General features: G+C 43.6%; 1 protein-coding gene across 9 annotated transcripts in view; it reads left to right on the forward strand.

Annotated features, from left to right (window-relative positions):
* DGKI (diacylglycerol kinase iota) overlaps nucleotides 1-20212 on the forward strand; it is a 220161-nt gene that overhangs the window by 22639 nt on the left and 177310 nt on the right. Inside the window, exon 1 of one of the 9 annotated variants that reach the window (XM_069807564.1) lies at nucleotides 17539-18563. The exons of 7 other annotated variants lie outside the window; for them this stretch is intronic. In XM_069807564.1, coding sequence (XP_069663665.1) covers nucleotides 18475-18563 — 89 coding nt within the window. In that variant the 5' untranslated portion in view covers nucleotides 17539-18474. Of the gene's footprint in view, nucleotides 1-17538; nucleotides 18564-20212 lie in introns of those variants that run through there. One more of the 9 variants, XM_069807568.1, reaches the window with a different exon arrangement.

Here is a 20212-nt window from a genome sequence, read left to right on the forward strand (position 1 = left end):
AAAGCAAGCTAAAGGCAAGCAATGTCCCAGATCCCATTAATGTCAATAAGATCTGGTCCCCAGCTTCTTGGATTCTTCTGGAAAATTGCTGCAGATGACTTAACTGGATCCACCTGACAGGAGTCTTCCCTGGGTCAGGGTTGTGTGGCTCTAACAGGGATGTTGATACTGCCCTTGCTGTTTGAACTGGGGACTTCCTATGGGTGAAGCGGTAGCAGTTTGTATCTGACCTAAATTTGGGCCTCCCTTTTCAGGGCTCCCCTTTTTAGATACTTTAGCAGTATTAAGTAATAAATTCCACTGCAAGTTATGTGTAAATGGGAAATTATTTCTGGATTGTTATTTCATTTCTGAAGTGGTGCCATTCAGTTTTATCACGAGGATTTTGATGAAGCTAAATGAGAAAAAGAAACCCCTCTAGCAAAATGTCTCTTGTACGGAGCCCCCTTTTCATCTGAATCTGGGAACATGAAAGTGCAAATCTGTCTCTTGCTGAAAAATTTCATTTCTGTTCTAATTTGTAATAGGTCTCTGGGTGCTGAAACAATTTTCCTTTCTCTTCAGATTTATCCTGAGCATTTCTCAATGGTCTGGAACTGAATGGACGTTTAAAGCACATTTTGCTTTCTCCTTTCTTTCCCCTTACATGTAGTACAAGGATATGGTTAAACCAGTTGCTGACCAAAATGAGCTGTGGAGATCAAAGTGTTAAATGTGAGTCAGACTATCTTGCATTAGAGGGTGAGTCAGCTTTGGTTTTAAAAAAAGACATTTTAAAGAAGCTGTTTGGAAAAAATGCTGAATGGAAATATTTCAGAAGAGTCTCTCAATCTCTGAGAGAAGATGGGGATTTATTTATCTCCATGCAGAAATGATAGCAAGTGTTAAAAGTAGTAGTAATGATGAGATCACTCTAAATTGAAGGTGCTTCTTTGGGAGTATCATGCCCAATGTCCTAGGTTGATCACTTATAGCAGAGGCAGCAGTTATTCAAGGTGAAGTTACTCAAGGTGAAGGTCAGTGATGCAAGTCCAGTTTAGTGACTCCCTTGATTTACTAGGCACAGGTGCCAGAAAAATGTGGGTGATGGGATGTCCCAGGAAGGAGAAAGACCAAATTGCTACCTGACTGAGCTGGCTTAGCGGTCTTTGGAGCTGAGCTTGAGAGTTGAGACTGTGGAGGCTTGCTATTGCCCCTTGGGTGGCGAAGCCTGGGTGAGCTGCAGAAGGTGGGATGCTGTGACCACCTCGTGGGGAGGAGACTTCTTTTTGTGTGCACTGAAGCTCAGCCATTTTGGTAGGTTAGTAGGTGTTAAGGGGAAGTGTGTGTTTAGGGAGTGGAAAGATTAAAGAGTTGGCAGACTTCCATGAAAGGCTTTTCCTCTCCAGATTTGTTATACCTGCTTCCCATATTTCACAGCATTACCTTTTTGGAAAAAGGATGATCAGCCCAAAGGGATAATCCTCAGCTGTAAAGCTGGAAAACACCAGCAGAGAAGAGCTCATGATGTGTCACACAAAGTAGCAAATGAAACAGCTAAACAGCCATCCAAATTCCCGATAGAAAGAACATACTGACAAAGAGCAGAAGAGTTGCCATTAGCATGGGATGGACTATTGCCATGCACTGTAAATTAAGTAAATTTATTCCTGAATCCACTCTGACTTTGTGTGGCTGTAAGCAAAGCTCCTAATGTTTCTCAGATGAGTATAGTAGGTTCTTCCTACTCATGTAAAGATGTACCAGCAAACTGTGGTAGTGTATTATTATTATACTTTATTACAAAGGTAAGTGTTATGTTCTTTGCCTGACATTGTTACTCATTATGAAAGGCTACAACACTTAGAGCTTTTAGCAATGCCACAGTGGTTGTTACCTGTTTGAGGCAAAGGCAAGGGATTCTTTATTTCTACTCTAACTCTTGATGTTCATGGTCCCTGGATTTAAAGTAAGATTTCAGGAAGATCTGGAAATAGTATGGGTTTTGCTTGCTCTGTTTTTACTTCTTGTCCTGACGTTCAAACATTGTCAGGTCCTCCATGGAAAAAAATAAGCCAAGGAGGTTGGTTTTTTGGTTTCGTGTTTTTTTTTGTGTTTGGTTTTTTTTTTCCTTTTATAAGTCACTACTCATGTTTTGGCCTAAATATAACAAATGGGAAGTGAAGCCTACTGATATGAAGCGGTTCCAGTGACATCGCCGGAACCACCTCTTTCCCCCCTCCTCCACCTTTTTCCCACTGGAGTACCCTGGGGCAGTCACAGGCCACTCAAGCCTCCCTGGGTCTACTGCTTCCCTGCCGTTGTGCCGGGCAGCTCCTGCAGTTGGCAAGAAAGACGGGCACTGCTTGCTGTAGGCAGGAGCTGGCAGAACTTCTCAAGGATGTGGGACCGGTGGAAAGACAAGCACCCTTGGAATATGCGGAGGTTGGAAACTTTTATATATGCTTGTGTGTATGTATCTATGTGGTCCAAGTTGTCATGTGTATATATCTGTGGACCATCTACATGGTCCAAGTTGTCGTAATGTGTGTGTCAGCATGTCCGTATGTGTACAATAACAGAGCTTATGTAGTAGAGAAACAAAGATGCTGTTTAAGGTTAAAGCATTCACCCTGTTGGTTTTTGTCGTGGCAATTTGAGTGAGGCGCTGAAGATGAATTTTCTCTTTAAATGTCACCAAGGACTAAGTGGCTTTAGATGTATGGTGTGGAACACTAGAAGTGCTGGGGTGTGACGGAGGACTTTTCAGACTCTGAATAATGTTACGCTTTTAATAACCTCTTGTGAATTTATGCCTTGAAGTGCAAAAATTTTAGAGGGGTTTTGTCAAGGGTGAGAAGACTCAAATTTGATCTGCCCTGAGAAAGAAGTTTGCTTAATGCTTCTGATCTCTGCAGTTCTCATTCCCCCTGCAGTCAGGGTGTGATGTTCTGAACGTGGCAGGCGGTCTCTGCTGCCAACCCCCCTGGCAGCAGGCACAGAAAGCTGGGCTACCTTCAGATTGCCAGTGCACTTAAGCAACCTTTCCTCTATGTTTGCACCTTTGGTTACCTGAGTGGATAGATCGAGCACTCGGGTATGATGGTTATTCCCCACTTGGTTTCCACCACTGGGTGGAATTCTTATGGATTCCCTAGAGCTGGCTTTCCTGTTATCCTCCTTCTTTTGTGGAAATGAACCTCATTTTGAGAGGCCCCAAATTAGTAGTTTCAGAACCCCTAGATTTTTTTTTTTTAACTCCTCATGGTCAAGATGTTTTTCACTGTGAATTCAGACAAATCACAGTGGTTTGGAAGACAGGGTGATGAGTTTGCAACAGCCACTGCACAGAGGGTATTAAATACAGAATAATTTGGGACAAGGGAACCTCAATTTTTAGTTCCTAACTTTCACTAATATTCATTATATTGAGTCATAATATTGGGTGTAGCTCTTCATAAATGTTATTTAGTTGATAACTTGATGGTCTTTCACCTGATCACTTGGAAGATGCAGCCCTGCAGGTTTGACCTGCTCTCTTGTTGCCTGAGGGCCCATTCACAGGAATGAATTGAACATCACAAGCCCCCTTCTGCCCTGTTGTCTCAGCTATTAGGCCCTCATGCTGTGCAGTGTTTTTTTAACCCATCAGCTCACTAGTTCCCACTTCTCTTATTCTACCTCTTAGATTTCTTTGAACAAGTCTTTATCCAAGTCCTTTCCTGTCTGTCTCAGCAGCATCCCCCACTGAAAACAAAGATTGACTCAGTATTAAAGCCTATAGGACTAATTTATTCAGTTTTGTGCTCATATCATGTCTGATTTGGTATCCATTAGAACAGACAGATTCTTGCTGTCACTGCACTGAGCTCTACTGCCCAGCTGTGATTTTGAAGCATATTTCTTTGATTTTTGAATAGGTTTGGGCGACTGTACGAGCAGCTGTAGCTGTGGTCCAAGACTCTGCACCTTACTCATGTGTCTCTTATACTTATATCGTGGTTTAAGCCCAGCCAGCAACTAGGCACCATGCAGCTGCTTGCTCACTCCCCACTCACCCACCCAGTGGGACAGGGAGGAGAATCGGGGTGGGAGGGAAGTAAAACTCATTGATTGAGGTAAGAATGGTTTAATAACTAAAGTAAAATGAAATGTAATATTAACAACAATAATAATCAAATATAATATTAATTGTAATGAAAAGGAATATAATAAAATATTAAAAAAGAAAAAAAAAAACCAAGCCAAGTGATGCACAATGCAATTGCTCACCACCTGCTGACTGATGCCTGAGCAGTGATCCACCCCTTCTGGCCAACTCTCCCCAGTTTATATACTAAGTATGACGTTCTATGGTATGGAATATCCCTTTGGCTAGTTCGGGTCAGCTGTCCTGGCCATGCTCCCTCCCAGCTTCTTGTACACCTGCTTGTTGGCAGAGCATGGGAAACTGAAAAATCCTTAACTTATCCTAAGTGCCACTTAGCAACAAGTAAAACATCAGTGTGTTATCAACACTATTCTCATACTAGATCCAAAACACACTGTACCAGCTACTGAAAAGAAAACTAACTCTATCCCAGCTGAGACCAGGACAACTTATTTTTCAAGTTTTATTGATTTTTTTTTTTTTGCCTTTTTTTGGACACTTATGACAAGAGATGGCAGTGTAGAACCTGAAGTGGTATTATGTTTTATTTTAATTTCACCGAATGTAGCATTTCTCTAAGTTGAAGTGATTTGCCTAGCTAAGTATATAAGCATTCAGTGGTTGTTGGATTTTTAAAGTTGGGGAAGATCTAATACCATCTAGCAGGAAATCAAATTTTATATAACTGAATATAATACAGAAAAAGTTGGTTTGGGTCTTTCTCAGAGTATTAAAAAAAAAGCCCATTTCTTGGTTATGATGTAGGAGCCATAAAATTTAGCCTTCTATGGCATTAGCTGTGAATTTTATTTTCAAAATTTAATAGCTAGCTAGCAGTGAAGTTTTTGCTAGATCCTCTATGCGTATGGCCGCCTTTCCGCCAGTTGTTGGTAGTGATAGAAAATAAGTGCATCTAGTGTTCAGATGTCTTGTTATGGTGCAAGATGAGAAAAAATTTTGTTGGCTAGGTCTATATGCTTTTCTTCAAGTGTGCCTGGAACAGAAAACCTGTTTCCTTCATCCCAGAAAGTATGTATATTGGAAATACTTATTTGTCCTCTTCCTGTGAGTTATGTTATGGCAGGGCTGCTGCTGGAAGTACTGGATGTTTCAGATGCAATGTGGTCCAGAGCAAGACCAGCAAGGTGCGTTGCTGGTTTTGTTTTCTCCTTTGGCATCTGCTTGTGCTCCCCTCAGCTCTATGAGGAGCTGCAGTAGGTGGGGACTGACGGAGTGACGGAGCACCCTAGAAGGTGAAAATTGATGCGTTTTGTGTTTTGGCAGGGGAGGAAGAGGAAAGGTGTGTTGTATAGCACACTGTATTGATTGCTCTGGGAGGTGATTGCACGTTTTGGCTGTCTGTGTCTCTGATCCGGCTCTATAGATGAACCTGAAGGCAGAACTGAGGCGAGGGAATGGATGTGTCACCTATTCTGATTTTAAATAGTGATGACGATGATAGTAGCTTTCTTGGAAATAATGCATATGGGGATGGGAGGTTGAAATGCTGCTAGAAACATCAACTAGCTGATTTTGAAGCTGTTGTGTACTTAACCCTCCTGCCCCCAAACATACAACTCCTCCCTCCTCTCTGAATCCCAGATCTCCAGCTCTATTTCAGGACTTGATTGATCACAAACTTCCTGAAATAAGGGAGAAGGCTCAAGGAGGATGTTAAATTTGGATATTCAAAGATGTTAATTGCAATAGAACCAATTTCCTGATGAGAGCTCTTCTCCACAGAGAAGTCATCTCATCATTGTAGAAACACCACCATAATTAACAGGAGCTGAAGCACTTATTGGCAGCTCATCACAGAGGCCTAGGTTAGTGTGTGTCCGGATGTTGGTATCTCCTTCTCTTGCAAGAATGATATCTTCAGGCTTAAAGATGAGGTGTTGTGGATTTGCTGCTGCCTCTCTGTTATTGCTGATGTCTTTCTTAACTGTTCTCTGAATAGTGAACTTGTGGTTCTTCTGTCCAGTTATCAGGACCTGTAATTAGAGAGATTAAGCATCTCTTTGAGCAAAGTAATCCAGCAATTTTCCAGAGCGTGAAATATGCAACCCAATAAAAAAAACCTGAAGAAGTGAAGAGGGCAACCTTTCTCCTACGTCTCTTCTCCCTAGCTGTTTCCCTCTGGTGTTTTATGGGCAAGTCTTACGCTGCACATTTGGACACGGAGAAGATAAATGCTGCGTGCCTGCCACTGAGGAACAAAATGAATCCAACTCCTGTTATCCAGAAAGCAGACTAGTGCAGGGCAAATCAGAAACCTGTTCAACTGGAGAAGGTGGTTAGAAGGGTTGCAGTGCAATTAATGAAGGCCTTTTCATCCGAGATGGGTCACAGTTCAAATTCTTTCCTAGGTCTCCAGCAGGGTCACTTGCTTATGCACATCGCAAATTGGTTAGACCTGGAAGTCTTTGTTCAAGAAAGAGCTTAATGTTGGAGTAGAAGTGGTGCACATCAAATACAGCTGTACAGATCAGGGAAACAGCAAAAACCCGTTTGCACAGAAGGTGAAGCCATTTGCCTCACTCTAGGTGTTTCCAGCATTTTGCCAGTGGTTATGGAATGAAGATGTACAAAAGTATGCTTCAGAAGTGAACACGGTCTCTTAATCAGTACAAAAGTGTGACAGAAGATGATTTTGAGAGTGACTACATTTGGTACAAAGGATGCAGATTCCCTCTTTAAATCTGATCTGTGTGCTCCTCCTGCTTCAACCTTCTCAGCCATTTTCCCTAGTCCCACCTGACGCTGTCAGAATTAGAAGTCTGTCCCCGTTCCTACCTAAGCGACCCACAGCTCAGCAGGCTCTTTGCCTCTTCAGTCCCTTTCTGATCCAGGCAGAGAACTCTCCCTACATGTATCCCTGAATGTCAGGAACGTGTTTTCTGCTCCCGCCCTGTCCTCCTCCTGCATGCACATCGCACTCCTCCTCACCTGTTGCTGGTCATAGAAAAGCAGGAACAAAAGCAAGCATGAGTGTGTGCAGAGCCCTGTACAGCAGCAGAGAAGTTAATCTGAGCAAATCCCCAGCTTTGGCAAAAGTCCATTTTCCCCTTCAGTGCCAGTGTTTCTTTGCAGCTCATGGTCCTTCTACTGCTGGTGCAGCCAATGGGACCCAGGGGCTGGAAGGACTTTTTTCTTGTCTTGCCTCAACCTCCTGTTATGCCTACAGTGACCATCCAAGCACCACCGCCTACAGAGCATCCATAGTCTGGTGGGAAATTAGGGTACTTGCTGGTCCTAAAACCTGATGGGAAGCTTTTGTTGCCTGAAACCTCGTAAAGCAGGGCTAAATAGTGATATACAAATCCCTCTTCTTGCATGGGACAAAGCTTTGCCCTGCTAAGGAGCCTGTAGGTTCCAAAATCAGTCCATAGCACACCATGACTGTGGTCTGCATGCAGCCTATGGTCAAACCCAGATCTCCTATGTAGCATGTACACTTAGCTGCAGCACAGCGCTGTGGCCTCTCCCCACCATATGCCTGGGCATGGCTGGTCTTCTGTATGTGACAAGCCTCAACTTTGCTGAAAGCTGTGCTGGGAGAAGAAAAGATCTATACTCCTACCCCAGACCTGTTTGTCCTGGTGTCTACAAGCACCAGCTCACAAGGAGCTGCCTGAGAGAACCCAGGAGCATAAGTAGAGGTTGAGCTCCTTTGGGTGGGTGTTGACTGGCTCTGTCATCTCAGGATGGGGGAGTGCAAGAACTGTAGGAGGAAAGTTGGATGAGAGAGGGTGGTTGGGGAAGGATTTTACATATGTGCAGGAGTATGTGGCTTAATCCATTGAGTGTGTTGGAGGTGAGGAACTAGAAAAAGAGAAGTTATCTTAATAAGTCTGAGTCACTGAGGGAGTGGGGGTGGTGGCAGAGAAGTCTTAGCGCAGCAGGAATTCATAAACTGAGGAGGACCCTGTGAAAATTTTGCATGGGCTGAGCTGTGGAGGGGAAAGCAATGAAAACCGCTGTGCCAAGCTCTCACGAAGAAGCCCTCAAGCTCTTTGCGATGCCCACCTATTTCATTACGGTGCTTACCTCGTGAAGTTTATGAAAATAGAGCGTGCAAACCTTTTGAGTGACTGGAAGTCTAATTTCAAATAAATGGCAAATGATTAATGCTTACTGAATAGATCTTGCACAATTTTCCCCTCGGCCCGTGGTTACCTGTTTCTAGTTCAGATACAAACTCAGAGAAAGCTCGATTGTTTTAACTGAGTTTCTTTTTAAGGTTGTTCAGCTATGAATCTCTGAGCAAAACTGGAGGTGGGAGGCTCATGGGGATTGAAGCACAAGAGATAACCCCCACAATGTTTTACTGCTGATTTGTGCACTTTGTCAGCCTGGAATATACATTATAAAAAAGTGGCTAGCAAAGCCACTTGGGATTCCTCTGTGCATCTCTTCAAAAAAGCAGCCCTCGCGGAGAAATAGAAAAAGCAAAGTAGAGGGGGGAGAGGAAACTTAGGTTGAATTTAAAAATTGCTTCCCTGAAGAAAGAGGACCATGTTTATCAAAGAAAAGAGAGTTCTGACAGAGGACAGGTTCATTTAAAGTAGGAATTTGCAGCATCTTCATCCAGAATATGAATGAACCTTAGCTGAACTTTACTTAATGTTACTTTATTCACTTGTCTCTTCTTTCTATTTGTGAGCCTGACCACACATGCATAAACATTCCCAGAGAGGACTGCTTGAGTGCTGTTTCCAACCCTCCTGGGAGTGAGAAGTAGCAGGAATGTCAAGAGGGTCCAGATCCTAAGAGATTATAGTTTGGCAGAGTATGGACGAATGTGGGTAAAGTTTGCATTACTAGAGTTGGATATTTGAGTCTTCACCTGAATTATGCCTGAACTCTGAACTTAAAGGGCTGCTAATTTAAGAAGGTATGTTTCTAAGACAGTGGAGGGAAGCCTAGCTGCAGTCCTGCTAAATAGAGACGTAAGAGCATCCATGCATGCAGGACAAGCAGGGGGACCTATGTGCAAAGTGCCACAATAGGGCAACTAATTGTAAAACAAGCTGTAACAGCAGCTGCTTCTCTGGTGCTGACTTACTGGAGCTGCTGGATCTTTCAGCTAAAGACAGGCCAGCCCAAGTCTCGAATTAACTAGAAATCAGGAGTCCAGTTGCTTTCAGAGTTGTGCCCATGTCCTCTGGAGGCAGGCTGAACACTGCAAAGTCTTCCATGAGGACCATGATTCGTATGCTAGTGAACAGCTGCTGAAGATCCCTGGGTATGGCCAAATGATTCTGAAACTGATGCCTCTGCTATGGTGTGAGGTGTTTTTGTTGTAGCGTGAATGAAGGATTACATAGTTATTTCAGTTTCAGGTAAATAGGATCCTGGTTTGCTCTCCTGATTCAGTGCTGCAGGCAGTGGGAATTCAGCCTCTTGAGATTCCTCTTCTGCCTGTTCTTTCCCATCTTGACACTATTAATTTTCTAGGTCTTTTCTTCCATGCGAATGAACGAGATAGGATCACTCTTTCTCTGGATGATATTTGTTGCACTAGAAAGTGTTAGGAGGGGAAGAACAGCTTCAGAATCTCTGCATTTAGCATATGTATATGCCTGCTGAGATGGAAAGCATGGTTAAACTGTTGCACGTGCACACAAAGCCAGACAGCTTTATTCTTTCACCCAGCATCTCTTGCCACTTCAGTTCTTTGTTTCTCTTTCAAGCAAATACATGGGGGAAAAAAAAAAGGTGTCTCTGAGTGGGAGTTATCACCTTCTAAGGATTGGCTTAAGACCAGCCAAAACAAGGTTTGCTTGCGACCTACATAATTCTGGCCTAGATCTCTGGCCCATAGAAGGGAAAAAACCTGCTTCATGTTAAAAAGCTCTAGGCCGTTGCAGACAACTTGTCTTTTTGGTGTTTCTTATATGTTTAGCTTCCTTTGCTTTCCATTTTCAGCTTTCAGCTCTGAAACAACTTTTCAGGGCTGTCCCCACACTAATGGCATTAAAATTACACTGCTTAAGTGTAGTGAGGTAAGGCAAGGCTGATGTTGGGGACTGCAGGAGGTGGGAGGTGTCATGGGAAATGATGGAAAGCTTTCACCTAAAATAATTGGGATTAGGTGTCTCTGTCACTGTAGCGTTTGGCTGTCAAGCTGTGTTATCCTACCTGTTGCTCTCTGTTTTAGCTCTGCTTCCTCTCCTATCTGCTGCATCCAGAGAATACAGAGGCCTAATGCACCCCTCTGCATCATGGTGGCTGCTTCTGCCAAATTCTGGATTTTTGTAGTTGAAAAGTTCATAGGAACTGTGGAGAAGGGAAGAGAGGAGGAAATGAGGGTTGTCAAACACATTCTTCTCTTTTTGATCTCTCTTTCAGGGAGGGAGGTTTAAAGGGAGGAGATGGACTGAGCAGCCCATAAAAGAGAGTACTGATGCCAGTTTATTTAACAAGCAAAACAGATAAAGATTAGGGTTCCTATGGCAACTGGCTACCAGCAGAAGCACCTCAAGGATTTGGGGAGGGGGGTGTGTGTGTGTGATGAAATGGCTCAGCACAAGGCTCCAACATTTTGGATTAAAAAGACCTTTTCCCAGCTGCATCATCAACTCATTTGCTGAAGAACGACATTTCTGTGTAACCAGCACCAAAGGCAGAGGACAAATTCTCCATGTTAGTTTAGTTAGGCCTTAAAGTCATGAGGCAGAGTATTTTACAGGTGGTCCTGAGTTATGTTCCCTCTCTCTGTGGTTTGAAGGAGAGGAGTGGGAAATGGCAGATGATGAGGGGGAGATGGAGGGACCCTAGAAGCTGAGTGGCAGGTGCAGAAGGGGCATTAGTTAAGGCTTGTGGATACGATGTCTAGTAGTCACCCCTACTCTGGGAGGTCCTAGGAGCCACGCTTCTCCCAGGTCTGAGGAAGCCCGGGGAGCAGCTTTCTTCTTTGGCCTTCAGACCATCCCATCACAAAGTCAGAGGGGATAAGTGTATATACAAGCTTGCTCTTTCAGCAGAAAACTTAAAATGTTAAGTTTTGGTTGGTTGGGGTTTTTTTGGTGTGGTGGTTTTTTTTTTGTTTGTTTTTGGTTGTTTTTTTTTTTCTTTTTCCTCCTACAATGCTGTAGTAGCTCCAAGAGCCTGGGTGCTTGGTGCTTGTGTTTGTTCTCTGCTCGATGCCAGGCCTCTTGCTGAGAACAACATCTCTCACCAGGTATTGTGTTTTTTCCATTTGGAGTTAAAATGCCAAAGCATGTAGTCATTTCATTCTAGGAGTGAGAGGAGGCTGAAGGAGGTTAAGTACAGCTTTTGTTTAGATCAGCACAGCATGGAAAATAACCATCTTTGTGCAGCATCAAGGCTCTGTATCGGAGGTCCTACTGAATGGCTCCCTGATCAACCCCAGCCCTAGGAGGTTGATTGAGTGATTTCCTTAATTGGATTTTGTTTGTTGATCTCACTTTCTTGTTTTTTTGTTTTTTTTTTTTAATAACTCATTGTAATCATGCCCTTCTGTCTACTGGAAAAAACCACACCTCATGCTGAGAAGGAGTTGTACTTGTCCTTTGGCATCTGGTGGTTGGCGTAGCTTCCATCAGCTCACGTTACTGCTGAGCAGTGGACACAGGGCAGTGTTCCCTGCTCATCCTGGGGTATGCACACACAGACATGCACCAGATCATTCTGGCAAGGGTGTGAGAGAGAGTCTGTCAATCAATCTGCTAGTGAAATCTGAAATTGGGCTGACTTTGGTATTCATGGAGTGAATAGCAAGTTGTGAGCTTGTCCCACCAGAAAGAGCTGTTGTTTGAGTTGCATGGTATAATGTGTGCCTGGTTTCATCAGCATTGGCTCTTCAGGGTTACACTATATAGTTCACCCCAGGTTAGGAAAACACATGGAGGATGAATGATGGGAGAAGACTGTATGTAGCTGGACTGAGTCATACGTGGAGCTTACAGACATGTAAATAGCAGAGGGGGATGCAGGGGCTTTATTCCTGATCAGAAAAATTTATGTCCAAAATTTTGACAGGTCATAGCTGTTAATGAGAGGACCTATCCTACTATAGTTTAAAGTGGAGAGGGTGGATGGGGAATGAATGGGGAAGGGAAAAGAGTAGGAGATGGGAAACTTTCAGTAACACGATGAAGGGAGCATTTGAGCCTGGAGAAGGCTGATACAAGAACCTGAATAGAATTCAGGAAAATGAAATATAATGAGGAGGTTTGAAACTGGGGCGGGGGGAGAAAGGCACAATGTATGCTGTGTGGGTAGGAATGAAATGGGGGAGTAGGAACTGAACAGGATAAAAGGGGAAGGGAAGAATGGTTAGTGGAGAAAATGAACTGGGTAAGAAAGGGAGAGATTTGTAAGGCAATGGGAGGGAGGAGGTTTAATGGAGAAGGTGGAAGAAGGAAGGTAGGCAAAGAAAATAAGTGTAATGAGAATACTGAATTAGAGAATATGGGAGGAGGATACTGAAAGGTGGGAGCAGGGAAAGGAGGAGAAAATGTCCTATTACCTAGGGATAGCAAAGGATTTTAGAGAGACATAGCATTCATTTTAAAGTTGTGGGGGGGAGCCAAGGTTAACTGAAGACAGCTGTGGACATCAAAAACCTGAGAAAAAAGAATAGAGCTATAAAAGAAAAAAAAAATGTGGGAAAACAAAAGGAGAAAGGAAAAAAAGAAACAAAAGCCAAGGGTGACAGTGTGTTACTTTGCAGACAGAGTGCCATCAGGAGCTCCTCAGATAGACGTGTTCCTGTGAGCTCCCATACAAGCTTATCTTTACATTCCCCTTCAACCTGTAAAAATTGCCATCTCCACGGAAGTAGGCAGCCAGGGCACAAATGCCTTTCCCAAAGGAAATGAAATCTCCACAGCTACAGGTATGCCTGTCTTGACAAGCTAAGAAAAATGCCCTCCACGCTGCTGCTGCCTGTACATTTGCTACATGAATTTAGCATCAGGGCACACTTTACTTCCAGTTTCTAATGCCTTCCTGCTGTTCAGAGAATACCCTTAGTGTAAGTAGGACTGGGTAGCATACATGTTTTTGAGTGATTTGTACAAAGGCCTGACTTTAAAGACTTGAATTTGGTGGTAGGAGCTAATGCAGTTCTCAAGAAGCAGATGTGATCTGCGTATCTTGAGTGGCTGACAGACTGAACCATACAGTACATGACCCTATAATGCTCAAAATTTGTCCTGTGACAATGCCCAAACTATCATGGGAGGGAGCCTGTTGTCATTTTCTTTTGCTTGTCTTGGCTGCCTGGGGTAGCCATGACAAGTTGCGGCAGGCAGAGCTGAAGGGAAATGCCATTACCTCCAGCTGCCCTGCGAGTAATGGCAAAAACCAGGAGGGTGTATGGGATCTTCCTGCAAATCCATAAGATTTGTTCTTGCAGCAACAGTGATGTGCCTAGAAATGCCACCACTTCTACATCAGAACTCAATGTATCTTGTGCTCTGAATGAATTAATGAGTATAGCCTGCAGCATATTATTTCTCCCTTGTTCTGGTCTGCCTGCAAAACAGCATATTAAGGAAAGCTGTGATAGCTACCCTAGGCACTCACTTGTGGCTAAGCTCTGTCAGAGAGAGGGAAGTGCCAAATACATGCTCTGGTTTGTAAGAACCGTGAAGGAATTCTTCTAGAGGGGGTTGCAGCCATTCAACTCCTCTGCCTACCAGACCTATTATAAATTTCCCATTTATAGTCAAAGATTGAGTCAACAGTGTAAATGGTGGATGGGCTGATGCCTTGGAGGTCTTCAGCCAGACAGAGACTCTGGCAGACTGAGCTTTTTTTGTAGAGCTTAATACTGGCATGGCTACGTTTCTAAGCAAGGCTTCTCTTTCCCAGGCTTAGTTTCAGCCTACCTGATCTCCCAGCTTGCCCCTTCTGATCTCCAGTCAGAAGATTTCCTTCTGCAGTTGTCACCGTCAGGAGCAGGTTTTAGTGCATCACTCCTCTGACTTACCCTTTCATTGGGAAATTACTTTTTCCCTTCATCTGGAAAGCTTCTACTCCTGTTTCCTCTGCACTGGGATTCTGCGTTAGTAGTAACTTCTGGGTGTTCAGCCCTGTTTGAAGTAAAATAAGGTGTTATATTAGAGCTGCATCTAAAACGCAGAATTTCAGTGGTGGGCTGAACATGAGTGGAAATCAATCACAACTTTGGCTAATCTGCAGGAAAATTGCCTTTCTGCTTGTGTGAGGTGTGCAGGCTTGTGTGCCTGTCAAACAACTCTTTTTTTTTAAATTTTTGAAGGGATGGTGGGAAAAACAATAGAGATTTTGAAACAAAAAAAGTGGGAGGGAATAAAGGCTTGGATGGGACTGTGCTGGCCTTTGGGTCCTGTCTCTGTGAATGCATGTAACAATTGCACAGTCTGGATTTATAGAGAAAAAAAATTCTAAATTTTCTTGTGTCACAAATTGTAAGGAACTCTTGCATTCTTGTAGCAAAATTAAGCCCTTTAGCACAATGTTTGAAAAACTCTTCTGTGCCACAAGGAGCCACCAAGAGAGATGTCAGACACTGCCAGCCTCCTGGGCCCCTGCAGGTGAAAATATCCAGATGATCTTGGGGAAATGCTCAATGCCATCTGCTATAAGGAAAAGTGGGGGCTTCTGCTGGTCTGAGCTTGTGGGAAAGGCATTCCTGAACTTGGAGTGGTGATTGCTTCAGTCATGGGTGTATGAGCAAGACACCAGTCAAGGAGCTAAACTTTGGCTGTGTGGTTAACAGCACCAGTGCTCCCCACACAAGGTCTCAAAGAGTAGATTTTCACTGTAAGGAGGACAATCAGTACAGAAATTAAAGGAATGTAAGACAGTTTTTCCAGTCTATGACATCCATTAAATCTATTAAAGTAAGCCAAGAGTTATAAAGAAGGTTAATTTGTTCTCTTACAGAATCTCAAAATAATAGTATAATCTATTGAGACTCCTAGCACTGATCCCTGCTAAACTGCCTCCCACTATTTTGGTGGCATTAACTACTTTGTGCAAGCATAACAAAGACAGGGAAGGTCAGTCTTTCTCTGCCTAATCCCTGGCTCTCTGCTACTGTAAAGTGAACCTGTATCTTTTCATCTCTAAATAGGTTTTACCTGTCCCCAACTGGTATTAGTGCAGCTCCGTGTAAAACCTCTATTGTCTTAATTGTGAGTGCTGCTGGTTTGTGTTGAACCAGCAGTCTTGTTTTGGGAAATTCTCTTGTTTGTTTTGGACATTAAATATTTAAAGCTTCCATTTTGGTGTGTGTTTTTTGGCTGGTGAGAGGGAAAAACTGTTTGTATGCTTTTCTTTGTTTCCCCGTAGTGTGCTTGCCCTCCAGCACTGGCTAGGTAAGCAATTTTATAAAAAGGAGGATTTTTTTTTTGCTCCTGACACAGCTTTTCTTGGTAGCTTTAAGCTACAAGTTTCTCAAGATGAAACCTCCACCTTATGCAGATCTCTCGAGCTTTTTTAAGAAAAAGTCCTCCTCCCACTCCTCAAACTTGCATGTACCACCATTCCTGCTGTGCACCTGCTGCCTGTCACAGAGCTGCATGGAGGCTTGGCTTAGGTTCTCTTCTATTTCCCCTTCCCTGTGGTCTGAGAGAATGCTCTTATGTCATGACTGGGCACTGTCTGTGTATGATGACATCTCTGCTGTGGTAGATTGTGAGTCACTGTATTGGAAGTGCCAGATTATCTTCATCTCGATATTTGATTGAGAATTAGGACAAATGGTTGTTTATTTTCACACAGTTGTACTCCTGCAGTATAAAATAGCCCGAGATTACCACCAAGAAAAAATATGAGAAAAACCTGAGTGCATGTGTATGTGCATGTGTGAGTTCATCAGCTCTGAAAACAGAGATAGCTACTATGAAGACAAAACCAGTGGTGATAACCTCAGTGTGTGCCGGGGCAAATACTTAGCTGCAGCTGCTTTCCTTAGGCAGTATGAATTTTAAATTGCTGCTTGCCTTATTTGTACTGATGAAGCTTAGTTGGCTGTCAGTGAGTGAGACCTGGCAAATAGAAACAGCCTGTATTAGTGTTTGTAGAGGGAAGACACTAACAAATTCCAGAAATAAGCATTTTACATTGGGGGGCGGGGGGGGAATGATCTGCAAAATGCAACTGGACACAATGACTAAGATAAAAAGAGATAAACAGTTGCCCCAATCCAGGAGCAAGTAATTTTGGAGCCTACGCTATGTCGAGGTAGCTTTTTATAAAAGGAAAATAGAAATGCGCTGAGAGCGGCGTGTGCTTGTGCTCGACTTCCACAGCCAGAGGTAGAAATGCTCCAGGGAGCCTTTCTAACAGCACTGCTCCCCAGATCAAAGGCAGAAAATACCACCTGGCTCCTGAGAGGCAGGTTGCTCTGACAGACAGGTTGTTCTTTGTGTGCTCTGCAGGCTGAATCGGGAGGTGCGATGAGCGTGCTGGAGAGTCTGGGTGAATCATGCAAAGGTAATTTCTATACTGCAGGACTGGAAGGGGCAGTGGGGAGGGTCATCAGCAAGAAGGTGTAGGCAAAAGGCAACGGCATGGTGGAGTAGCATACCTCCCCCAGTCTCTGGTGATGGGCCAAGCAAGACTAAGGTTTTTCCAGCTGGAAGCCTACCTCTGGCATATCTGATCAAGGACAGGTCAGGAGGTTGCCCCAGAAGTGTCCAGAACCAACCGGTGATGAGGCTGGAGGTTTTGCTGCTGAGTCAGTGCCCGAGGCAGCCTGTGCCTCCTGCCAGCCATGCAGAGGCAGCTGTGATTCCCCTGCACTCGCTGACTGACAGCCTTCGCCCTCTGAGCTCCCGAGCATGAGCATTTATGCTTTGCAGAGATACCTTGGGGCTTAGTACAATTGTGAGTTTTGCTTTATTCTCTGTCTAGCTCCCACACACTGTGCTCAGCAAAGAGATCTTCTCCTGACCCTTTTCAGCCCTGTTGGCAAAGACCCCAGCACCAGCTAAATATTTTGAGCTTCATGGTTGCTGCTAAAAAAAAGTAAAAGCTTTTAAATTGTGCTTTGCAAACTATGCCGAAGGTTTCATAAAGTGGGTATTTTTAGCATGTCATAAAAATAAGAGTGGGGCTTTATATTTTTATCCCTTCAATCTGCAAAATTAATTGAAAGCATTTTACCTTGCTCTCCTTTGCTTCCCTGACTTTCAGAAACTAGCTAACTCTAGGACCCAGGAGGGAAGGCATCATCAGATGTTGGCAAACGCTGGCCATGTTGTGTGTCTATTTATAGTAGGCATGTGTCTAACCACCTTGTCGTTCTTTTCCTAGCATCAGCTGGACGAGCTCAGCTATCAATTATCCATGAAGCTAATCATAATACAAGGAAAGCTATGTAAAGCAGGTGCTCAGAGGAGAGAGAAAAAGGGGAGGTAGGTGACAGGACAGGGAGAGATGAGGTTTTAGGAACTGAAAAAGATCCTTTTGCTCAGCCTGAAAACCCTTATTATCTGTAATAATTATTAATAACAGGGGTGCCTGCACAAAGTCATTGTGACTGCTTTCAGCTGGTACATCCCTCCCAAATGTTATTTCCCTCATTTATTTTCATTGTGTTGGCAATCAAAGGCAGTGGGGTTTTCTCCCCCCCCACCCCCTTTGCTTTTAAGAGACCTTAAGCTGGGTGTTTTCCTCCCCCCTCTCTGTTCTGGCTTCTGATACCTGGGTTGGTAATAGCAGGTTCTAGTTTCCCTGTGAAAAACTGAGCCTCTGGTATTTCTCGCACTTGGAGATTGCAGGTCTATGTCTGTTTCCTCTTTTGTCTCCATTTCAGAGAGGATTTTGCCTGTAAGGACTCTGGTGGGAGAAGGGAGCAAGCAAAGGGGTGTCGTTCCACATTGCCAATGACAAAGCTGATTGTCAGCTATTTATCAGCCTTTCCTTTTTTTTTTTTTTTGATGGCTTGTCTCTGCTGCTTGCCTCTCGAAGCGCAGGGGAGCAGGACAGCGTGAACTCTGCTCTTGACAGCAGCTCAGGTTCTGACACCATCTGCCACCTAATCCCCTTCCAAGGAAGGGTCTGACGTCTGTGTGCATGTGTGTGCACATATACTCTCCCCACGTAGCCATACATCATTTCAGCAGACTCACACTGACCAGCTTGCAAGCGCCATTTCTTTTACAAGAATTAGCTTTTGATACTTTTTCTTTTCTTTTTCTTCCTCCTGCTTTAGATTTCCCTGATTGTTTGACATACTGTGGTGGGAGGCAGGGGAAGGGGCTTATGAGTTGAAACTGGAGAAGATTTCCTTAAAAACTGAACACCTCTCTGTTTTCCTGCCTAGCCTGGCTCTCTGAGGTGCTGGACTTTCAGATTTTTTTTTACTTTTCCTGGAAGTTATGAGTGTGGGATGCATGGATTTCTTTTGCAAAAGCAGCAGGAAACAGAACAGGTGTAAATTGTCCGTGCCAGGCTCCTTGGATAGCTGGTAAGTGGGCTCTTGCAGGAACTGTTGAATTTTAAGCTTTTCAGTGACATAATGACCAGTCTTGTTTGACTGCTGTCTGCAAGCACTGAATGTTTCAAGATTGCTAGATCTCCCTCCTCTAATAATACATGAAGAATGATAGTTGTCATCACACGGTATCTGCTGATGTTTTTACATGCACTGTATTAAACACGTTTCTCCGATTGTACTGGATCACGTTTGCTCATGGCATTCAGTACCGTGCACACTCAGTGCTGTGGAAAATGGCGTGAGAATTGAGATGGGATGAGAAGAGGGGCTTTGGGAAGGATGGGAGGGATGGAACAGTATGCATTCAGAAATGCCAGCTGTTTTGCTCGTAGTCATCAGTTATGCCATTTTTCTGGGCTATGGTAATGAATGTTTGAATTAGCTTCTGGAAAACAGTAGCTCGCTCTACTGCTGGGTGGCTCTTACACCTGAGCGTTGCAGTTTCTTCCTCCTGGGTGCCCACGCGTCACCCCTTCCTTGCCTTTTGAAAGGGTCACCATTGCAAAAAATGGGGCTTTTTCCCAGCTGAGGAGGAAGGAATAGTACTCCTTTCAAAAGTTAACACAGTCTTTGGAAAGGCATCCCTACCTTTGCCAAACAAGGGACCAGGAATTCAACTCCCCTGCAAAGCTGAGCAGGGTTCTGCCATGTAATGCAGAGGGTTTGATGCAGGGCTTCCTGACCAACCTGGAAAGACTGCCATCATCTGCAGGGGGCTTTAGATCAGGCTCAGTTAAAGCTCTGTTGGTTCCTGTGAAGTTCTGCTTTGCTTTGTGGTTGGACTCTTTCCCCCCCTCCATCTGCCTTTGTAGACCTTCTCCCTCATTTTCCAGGCACACACTGATGGCAGGAAGTTATCTGCCTGTGTGACCTTCACAACAATTTCTGCATTGCACTGAACGTGGACCAGAGGAATCCTGCTGTTCAGTTGCACTTCATTTCATCAATCATACTTAAAACAAAGTAAAAAAAAAATTTCATACTGAATAATGCTTATTAATTAGGAAAGCAAAAGAACTTCATGTTAATTGGAGATAGATTTCTATACAAAAAACCCTAGTTAATTAGCAATCTTTGCTAAGTGCTTTTTATTCTTCTTACAACAGAAAAATGACTTTTTGACTCTCTGAAATTACTTGTGGAGGTATTCAAAGAGAGGTTTGTATTAATACCATATTGACATGTATTGATGAAACATGAAAACATCTCTCCCTTTCCCACTGCAGAAAATTGCTTTCATTTGTCACTTCTAAAGGAGGCGGGGGAATAGTTCTCCACCCTCAGCTAGCAATTTAAGATTGATCTGATGAAGACAGAATATTTCAGACAATCAATTAAAGAACTTATCTTCTAACCCCCGTTTCAGGTCTCGTGTAGGATCACATCCTGTTCGCAGCAAGACACTTAGAAGCTTCAGGTTGTTTTTGAAAACAGGTTCTTCAGAACAAAACAATAGTTGAACTGGCAGAATTGTGTGATGCTGTGGTTTTTAGAGGATGTGGTCCTTCACGTTTTGCACTGGTCCGTGTAGGGATAATAGCAGTGTGTACACAGAGGAACTGGACTTCTGAAGTTACGTTTTTTTGTTTGAACATTCAGTCATTTTTCAGTGAAGTATG

Source organism: Haliaeetus albicilla, chromosome 19 (genome assembly GCF_947461875.1).
Source record: "Haliaeetus albicilla chromosome 19, bHalAlb1.1, whole genome shotgun sequence".
In the NCBI taxonomy this organism is placed as follows: Eukaryota; Metazoa; Chordata; class Aves; order Accipitriformes; family Accipitridae; genus Haliaeetus; species Haliaeetus albicilla.